The following is a 7,683-nucleotide window of genomic DNA, read 5'->3' on the forward strand; positions in this document are numbered from 1 at the left end:
GGGCCAAAGAGATTGCAAGCATCAAACCTGGCAAGATCCCAGCAGCCCCTTTAGAAAGTGAGGTGCTTTCCTTTGCCAAGAGCAGTGGCAGGTCAGTACAGCTTGGGTGAAACAAAGCACTGCAACAGATCTGTGCCAGGAACCAGGAATGGATCCAGGCTGGTGCTCTGTGAACAGGGAGAGCTGCCTCTCCTAGGCCACACGTACCTCTGTGAGCCAGGGGTAAGGAAAGAGTTACCCCATACCTTGTTTCCCAATGTGAGCAGTGAGACAAAGAGGGAAGGAAGATGACCTGACCCTGTGCAGTTGTTTACTACAGATGACTACAAGGAGATTGAAATCTCAGGCTCTCCTTCTGTCTGACAAGGACACTAATGGCATGGAGGGCTAGATAAGAGCCACATATGGTGGTAAGAGGAAGAGAGCAGTTGAAAGGAAGTAATAAGCCAAAATACTTCTAGGAACACAGCAGGAATGGCTGTCAGAAAAGCAACATTTTAATCAACAAACTTTGTAGACAAGAGGCTTCCCACTAAGGGAACACACGGATTCCTGCTTTCACCAGCAGCTTCTACCTCCTGCATTTTCAAGGCTCAGCATGGTCTCTCCAAGCTTCCCTCAACAAGTATTTCCAGGGATGGTGGCCTTCCAGAATCAGTCACAGAAGCAACATTCAAGTCAGTCCCTGGTGAACTGACACTGAAAGCTGTGTGTCCCTTGCCCTGCCCCTCACACTCTCCTGGCTTTCCGTGGGCGGCAGCCGTTGTGGGGGACCGGGCTGTTGTCGGTGATGGAGATGATCTCCAAACCTCCCATTGTCAGCCCCTTGATGGCAGCCTGCAATGAAAGCAGATGACAGCTATCAACACACAGAACAGCAGAGAAGGGGAAAAGCTCAGGGCAAACCAATTTCGTCCCCCATCTAAAAGTCAACTTGTTCCAATGCTTCTCACTTCTTAATTCTTAAAAATAAGTAACCCATTCAGAAAACCCAGTTTGAACTTATCTGGTCTAGTCCTTTCTTGAGCATTCCTACTGATTTTCCTACTTTAGCCATAAGAAGTCCCAAATACAGCTTTTATTCTATCTCCAACATGGTATTACTCTAAAATTATAATGACTCTAAAAATTCATTACTGGGCACTTGGGTGAGGAATCCTTTACATCAGCTTCAGAAAAACCAAGTTAATTGAAACCAACCTGAGTTTAGAAAACATCCATGATAGCTGAGAAAATAAAGTATGGAAAAGAAACTCCAACACCTACTTTGCGTCCTGGTCCCAGTCCTTTGACCATGACTCGCACGTGCAATACACCCTTCCCACGTGCTTTCTGTGAAAAGAACAACTAGTTAGTGTTCTCTCTGACAAACTCTGGCTCCCCTGGTGTCTTTCATTTTCACAGTAGTACTTAAGTAAAATTAAAGATTAGGTAGTAATGGATAGAGAAGACATATATGAGGATTACTGCAGAGACACTAAGAGCAAACGAGGCTGGGCCATGGCAGTTCAAGAGAACTTCTGTGCTAAACTGTGAGCTCTGCACACAGAGAAAGCTCTCAAATCAAACTATCTGTGCCCTAAAGCCAGAGCAAAAAAGGACATATCCATGGATACGTGACTGAAGTGGCAAGGGACTAACAATGACTAATTCTAAGTTGTTTTCCCTTCTCTAATGTGGCGACTTCTCCCCTGTGAGCGGTGGATTCTTTCTGGAGGGTAAATGAGAGAGCAGGCAAGCTTTAGATTTGCTGTGCAGGAGTCCACACCTTCAGGGCAAAAATTCTAGGGGTTTTCAAATTGGAAATGAAGAACTGCTGTACAGCACAGCCCTGCTGCCACCACGTGGAGGGAGCCACCTCTGGCTCTCCTTCTCATTGTGCTCTGGTGCAATTAACGTACTAACTACTTCAACAGTGACAGAATCAATCTGTCCAAGCACTGCTACGCAGCTATTATCAGGCTCCAACGAGCACAGATTAATAGTGAAGATGTTCTTATATCCCTCTGAGTCAACCACAATAAGCTGTTGGCCAGCAGTGGCACCAAACTCCTCTGGCATGAAAGGCTGAAGTGAGTTCCACCTAATTTAGGGTAAGGATTTTCAGTTTAACCTTGCCTCATTCTGCTGTAATGAGGACTATGACACAGCCAGCCTCAGCTCCTCCACCTGGACACCCACGTTTTTTTTCAGAAAGAGTTACAATAAAGGACATGCAGCTGGAATGAACAGGTGCAAGAACATCACTTCCTCTGACTGGAACTGCTGGCTGGAGCTCACTTCTGTGGCAGAGAGCAGATATAAAACATCCAGACAATAACTACAGCTACTTCTCAGCCCCCTAAGGTGCAAAACTTGAACTGCTGCTGATTCAGGGTCTACTACATTCCCCAAATGACTGAGAAATGTTCACTTAGGAAAAGAGGAGGCTGTGCAGACCGGTGCTAGGGAAGGACAGGCTCCAAGTTACAATCACACATTTCCAATCAGCTCAGCTCCCACTTGGGGCGTTTCTAACAGCTCTTTCAAACACACTTTGTGTGCAAATGAAACTCCAGCACCACAGCGAGCCAGGGCTGTGCCCAGGGGCAGGGCAGGCAGGCAGAGCCCCTCTGGAGGTGGGGATCACAGTGGGCACTCACCACTGCCGCTGCCATGGCTGCAGTCTGTGCTGCGATGGCTGTGCCCTTCTTGGCGTTCTGGAAGCCCTCTGTGCCGCAGGACGTGCGGGAGAAGGGCTGGTTGTCAAAGCTCACCACCTGGATGTGTGTGCTGCAGAGGGACAGGGCAGAGGGAAGAAGCAAGCTGGAACAAAGCTTTATTCTCCAGTTTCTCACTCACCTTACTGGCATAACTGATTTCTGTCTCTCTTTTAAAGTATCCCACTCAAACCCACTGCAGAGACCACCCAGCAGTGACCTGGTCATCTTACAGACCCCGGCAGAACCTTTCTGGAGAAGGTGTGCTTTATCTCACTCAGCCCTTTCAGATCCACCTCTCACTGCATTTCATCTCTTCTATTACAAAAAATGCACAAGACACTTTTAGAACTTGAAAGAGCCTTAAGCAGTAACATATCACAGGAGCAATCACTGATGAAACACAGCTGTCTCATGGAGAATATGATAATTTTTTTAACACCTGCACAGAAATAGTGCTATAGCATGGGCTGGAAGTAACCTGCTGGTAAAACTATCAGCATCTGATTATTCATCTCAGAATGTAATCAAAACATATAAAAACAATCTCACTGCTTTTAAGACACTCCAAGAACAGGTATGCTCCCCGAACACCACTGAGGTTTAAATCAGTATCATCTTCCCAGCTATGAACACAACTCCCTTGGCTGTTTTCCTCTGAGCCTTTAGATCGCAATGATGACAGGCCAAACCCCGGGTTCGAAGCTTTGATTTCACACGAGAGCAGGAATGGAGCAGCTCATTTGCTTACTTGTTGTACGTTGCTTTGATGTGAGCTATCGGGACCTCTTCATAAACCTTGCCATCCCACCTCATGGAGTTCCTCTGCAGGATTAAAGAGCTGAGAAGCGAAGTAAGAGTTGTCAGGCCTCGCTCTTTAAATATTACAAAGTTTCATTTCATATCGGAAAATAAAGAAAGAAGGGAGCAAACCTCCGAAAAACACAAGCTGCGTTTCTGATTGAGTCAAGCGGCTCCCTCCCCTTCCTCGGCTGAAAACCCACCGAAGGCGATAAAACCTCGCAGCAAGAGGCAGATGGCAGCGCCCTCCCGGCGCGGCCTGGCCTCGGCTCTCACCTCTGCTCGGTCGCGCTCTGCTTCTCCGTCTCCTTGGCAGCCGCCCCCGCCGCGTCCTGCAGCCTCGGGGGGCCGGAGCGGAGCCCGCGGCACAGGGCGGCGGCGCGGCCCCTGAGGAGACAACCGCGGTGAGCGCTGGGCGACAGCGGCCAGCCCCCAGCGGCCACCGCACAGCGAGGGGGGCCCTCCCCGCTGTCCCCTCGCTGTCCCCCCGCTCCCCACTGCCCGTCCCGCCCGCTCCGCTCACCCCCAGCCCAGCACGCGTAGCCCGGCCAGCGCCATGGCCGCGCTCATGGCGGCGCTCGGCCCGCGCCGGGGAGCGGCCGCGCGGAGCACGCCGGGAGCGAGGAGGGGACATGGCGGGGCATTGTGGGGCGCGGGCCATGGCGGCGGCGCCCCTGGGGCTGCGGGCGGCAGGCAGCGCACGCTGGGTCTGTAGCGCTGCCGCGCCGCGCCCCTGGAAGCTTTTTGGGGCGATGTGCTTGTTGAGGCTTCCCCGAATCACGCAGCCTTTGGAAAAGGAGGAGGAAGAGGTGGCGGCGCTCATGGAGCAGGTAGAGGGGGATGTGGGGGTGTTGATGGGGAAATGGCGCCCTCAGTCTGAGGCATGAGGGGAGAGGGACGTCAGGGGCTGGTGGCCTCGCACACACCGTCTGTGATGTTGGTCCCCGAGTGCTCTGCGTGCGATTTGCCCCACATCTCGTGGGTGTTGGAGGTGTTCCCATGGTCACCTCCATGGTGCTGGTGTCTCTCTCACGCTCCTGCTGCAAGCAGGGAAGCCCTGCTCAGCCTCAGGAGATTCCTATTGCCTTATTTTCCTGAGTTGGAAATAATTTAATTCTGCCTATAGTGCTTGTGGTTTAAGAATTCTTTATGTTGCTCTTCTAGATAGAGCTGGAGAGGAGCCACTATTCAGATCATGAAATGCGTAAGCTGGAGGAGGAAGAGCAGCTCAAGAAGAAGATGGAAAGCTTGTATGACGAGGACGAAGCTCGTGGCAAGACGGTCATCATGGCTCAGGACCTGGAGGAGAAGTGGGAGCAGAAGTTTCTGCGGTTCAAAGCTGCCCCACGGATAACAGGTACAGCCTGGAGTTCGTGGTGGGTAATAACAGCCAGATTGTTTGCCAGAGTGCAATTCAATAGAAGGAAGGCATTTTTGCGTCTCTTTTTTTGTTTGTTTTAAAGAGAGTCTTGACTCTGTGGCAGCACATGTGCAATTAACTGTTTGACAGGGAAATCAGCGTTCCCATGCTGCAAAAAAAGTGTATTTTCATGAAGGTAAAATGATGAACATACATGTGGTATCCAGACAAGAGAAATGTTTGGTCATTTGGTTCCCAAGCTCTACTTGGTGCCCTTGATTTTTGTGAAGATGGAGATCCAGGCTGCTTATTATAGAGTCCTTCTGGATAGGAAAACAGCAGCTGAATCCTGCAATGATTTCTAGAGTGACTGAGAGCATTCTTGTCTAGATTTCTGTCATATTCCATGTACCCACATTTGTGCATTGTTTCTGGGTATGAGGCACACAGGGTTGATAACCAAGGGGCTCAGAGCATGCTGCAGGAGACTTTGTTTCCAGCATGTGTTGATTTTTGGCAGATGCTGACAAAAGCAACGATCGAACGTCGTTGAACAGGAAGCTGGACAGCAACCTGATGCTTCTGGTGAAACAGAAAATTGGTAACCAGGAGCTGTGGCTCCTGCCTCAAGTGGAGTGGCAGCCTGGAGAGACGCTACGGAGCACGGCTGAGCGAGCCATGGCTCTGTTTTTGGGTGTGTAGCTTGACCCCCCCTCTTGTTTGTCCCAGTGGTTTCCTTCCAGTGCCCTGTCTGAGGGATGTTTGCCATCTGCTGTAGTGAAATCTCCCATCTGCTGGGAAAGGGCATGAGGCAGAGGGCTGGCACACTGGGAGTTGGGATCTCTGGCTGCCAGCAGCAGCAGCAGTGCCATGTCTGACTGCTATGGGCCATTTGGGGGGTATCACCAGACACCCCTGAATGTCTGGGGTTACTTTGGACTTCTCTTTCCCTCTTGTTGCCCTGTAGTAGCTTTTGTGGCAGATGGGTGATGAGGGCAAACATGTGTCCTTGCTTTTCACTCAAGATTGGCAAAGCTGGATACCCTCCCCTTCCTCCCTCTCCCACTCTAAGAGGACTCTCTGGTCTCCAAATGAGCTGTTTTTCCATGAGAAAAAACAACATTTTTTTCACAGTATTTCTGCCAAAGAGGGAACAGTCAGTCTGGCTTATGCAGTGTTGTTGTTATACAGGGAGCAGTTATTGTTGTTCTGTGTTCTTATGTCTCACTCTCTTTCTCTTGCATTGCTGGCTTCTTGCAGGAGATCACATTCAAGCCAAAGTCCTGGGGAATGCACCATTTGGGATTTACAAGTATAAATTCCCCAAGGCCATCAGAACTGAGAATAACGTGGGAGCCAAAGTCTTCTTCTTCAAAGCCTTCCTCCAAAGCAGTGATTTGTCCCAGGCAAAGCTGAAGGCGGATCACCTGTGGGTCACAAAGAAGGAGTTGGGAGATTACCTGCAGTCAGAATACCTGAAAAAAGTCAATAGATTCCTCCTGGACTTGTGAGCAATGGCCTGTGCTCCAGCAGATGGGGAAAGTGTGGGACATGGCTCCAGGGAGGAGCATGGCTGGTGCTTTGCATGGTCTGGGTGTCTGAGATGTTCACTCGGGTTCTGGAGGATGATTTGCCTTTGCCTTATTTCCCAATTCTCTTCACTGGCCCTGTACTGAATAAATATTAAAATTTATACTCGGAAGTGAAGCTTTCCTGAGGGAGTTCTTTGCTCTTGTTGAATTCTCCTCCTCCACCTCCTCTGGAAATGCACGATCCTTTCCTCTCCCAGGAGTGTGATTCCCTGGTGCTGTGCTACCCAGAAGGTTTGCTTTCCTCTCCAGACTCCTGCCACAGGCTCAGCCTCAAAGGGTTTCTCCTTGCTGTAGCTAATGCTTATCACTGGCACCTGCTCTCTGATAAGAGCAGCACTGGAGGGTTATCTGTGTGTCCAGGTGGGAACGGACTCTCCTGAACGCCAGCCAGGACAGGAAGGGTTTCTGGGGGGATGTAACAGGGATATTCACACCTTATTAACTTCTGCCTCAGGTAGCCTGACCCTATTACCCCAGTTTCTTTATTAGAAGATCTATCCTGGGCTTGTGTGATGCTGTCTTGGCCCTCTGGGGCTGGTTCTGTTGTTGGAGGTTTTTTCTGGTTGTAAATGTTGCTGTTCAGTAGTCAAGAGTGCTGCTGGACCTCTCAGGGAATGAGCTTGCTCCAGCAGCAGGGAGAGAGGGAGGAAATAACTGTCATAAATCATCCAGAGAGAGTTTGGACTCCAGGGGTGGAACTGGAGATTGCTGTGTGTACTTTATCAATCCTCTGGGAGCTGTTGAGCTCCAGGCTCAACAAATTAAAGTTATCCTTAATCACTCTGCAAGACACTGGGGTGGAGGGTAGCACAGCAGCCTTCTATTTTCCAATGCTGGACAGTCTGGGAGCTGCAGGTTTGCCATAAATTACCAACAAATCTTGGCTCCTGGAAGCATCCTCACAGGCCTGGCAAGGAGGCTGAGTCTGCAGCAGGGAGCAGTGGCAAGGAGGAAATAAATGTGGAGCAGAACATGTGCCTGAAAGGCTGCAGATTCTTGGCTGCTCTCTGAGGTCAGCACTGCTGAAGGGAGCCCTATTGCCTTCTCCAGGACCTGAAGCTGCTGAAGCAGGGGGAGGTGAGTCCTTTTCTCAGGCTGTGCCCCTCCTGTGGGGTGCATGGGTGCACTCAGTACAGATTTTCTCTGCCACTCTTGTTTCAGGCCGTCCCTGGCTCCAGAAGATGCAGCTGAGACCTTGTGGCCACAGGTTTAAGACATGCCCTTAGCTAAA

The 7,683-nt window shown here is 50.3% G+C and overlaps 2 protein-coding genes across 2 annotated transcripts; one reads left to right on the top strand and one right to left on the bottom strand.

The window, feature by feature from the left end:
* Positions 1-475: 475 nt before the first annotated feature.
* Positions 476-4,076, bottom strand: MRPS11 (mitochondrial ribosomal protein S11). Its single transcript, XM_058033665.1, has 6 exons — positions 4,024-4,076; positions 3,777-3,887; positions 3,451-3,540; positions 2,643-2,772; positions 1,267-1,332; positions 476-837 (listed from the first exon to the last, which is right to left on the bottom strand). Exons 1-6 carry the CDS (start codon positions 4,068-4,070, stop codon positions 730-732), a joined length of 552 nt encoding a protein of 183 aa, XP_057889648.1. The 5' UTR covers positions 4,071-4,076; the 3' UTR covers positions 476-729.
* Positions 4,077-4,132: 56 nt separating this feature from the next.
* MRPL46 (mitochondrial ribosomal protein L46) lies at positions 4,133-6,562 on the top strand. Its single transcript, XM_058033447.1, has 4 exons — positions 4,133-4,330; positions 4,665-4,857; positions 5,381-5,554; positions 6,121-6,562. Exons 1-4 carry the CDS (start codon positions 4,133-4,135, stop codon positions 6,369-6,371), a joined length of 816 nt encoding a protein of 271 aa, XP_057889430.1. The 3' UTR covers positions 6,372-6,562.
* Positions 6,563-7,683: the final 1,121 nt, after the last annotated feature.

This window comes from Melospiza georgiana, chromosome 13, assembly GCF_028018845.1.
Source record: "Melospiza georgiana isolate bMelGeo1 chromosome 13, bMelGeo1.pri, whole genome shotgun sequence".
Classification (NCBI taxonomy): Eukaryota; Metazoa; Chordata; class Aves; order Passeriformes; family Passerellidae; genus Melospiza; species Melospiza georgiana.

What these genes read in the sequence shown, in the direction of transcription:
- MRPS11 (XM_058033665.1), bottom strand. Translation starts at nt 4,070, where the DNA reads ATGAGCGCGGCCATGGCGCTGGCCGGGCTACGCGTGCTGGGCTGGGG. An exon ending in CTACGCGTGCTGGGCTGGGG is followed by an intron (nt 3,888 to 4,023) that starts GTGAGCGGAGCG and finishes TTGTCTCCTCAG; the next exon opens with GGGCCGCGCCGCCGCCCTGT. An exon ending in GACTGGGACCAGGACGCAAA is followed by an intron (nt 838 to 1,266) that starts GTAGGTGTTGGA and finishes CTTTCATTGCAG; the next exon opens with GCTGCCATCAAGGGGCTGAC.
- MRPL46 (XM_058033447.1), top strand. Translation starts at nt 4,133, where the DNA reads ATGGCGGGGCATTGTGGGGCGCGGGCCATGGCGGCGGCGCCCCTGGGG. An exon ending in TGGCGGCGCTCATGGAGCAG is followed by an intron (nt 4,331 to 4,664) that starts GTAGAGGGGGAT and finishes TTGCTCTTCTAG; the next exon opens with ATAGAGCTGGAGAGGAGCCA. An exon ending in AGCTGCCCCACGGATAACAG is followed by an intron (nt 4,858 to 5,380) that starts GTACAGCCTGGA and finishes GATTTTTGGCAG; the next exon opens with ATGCTGACAAAAGCAACGAT.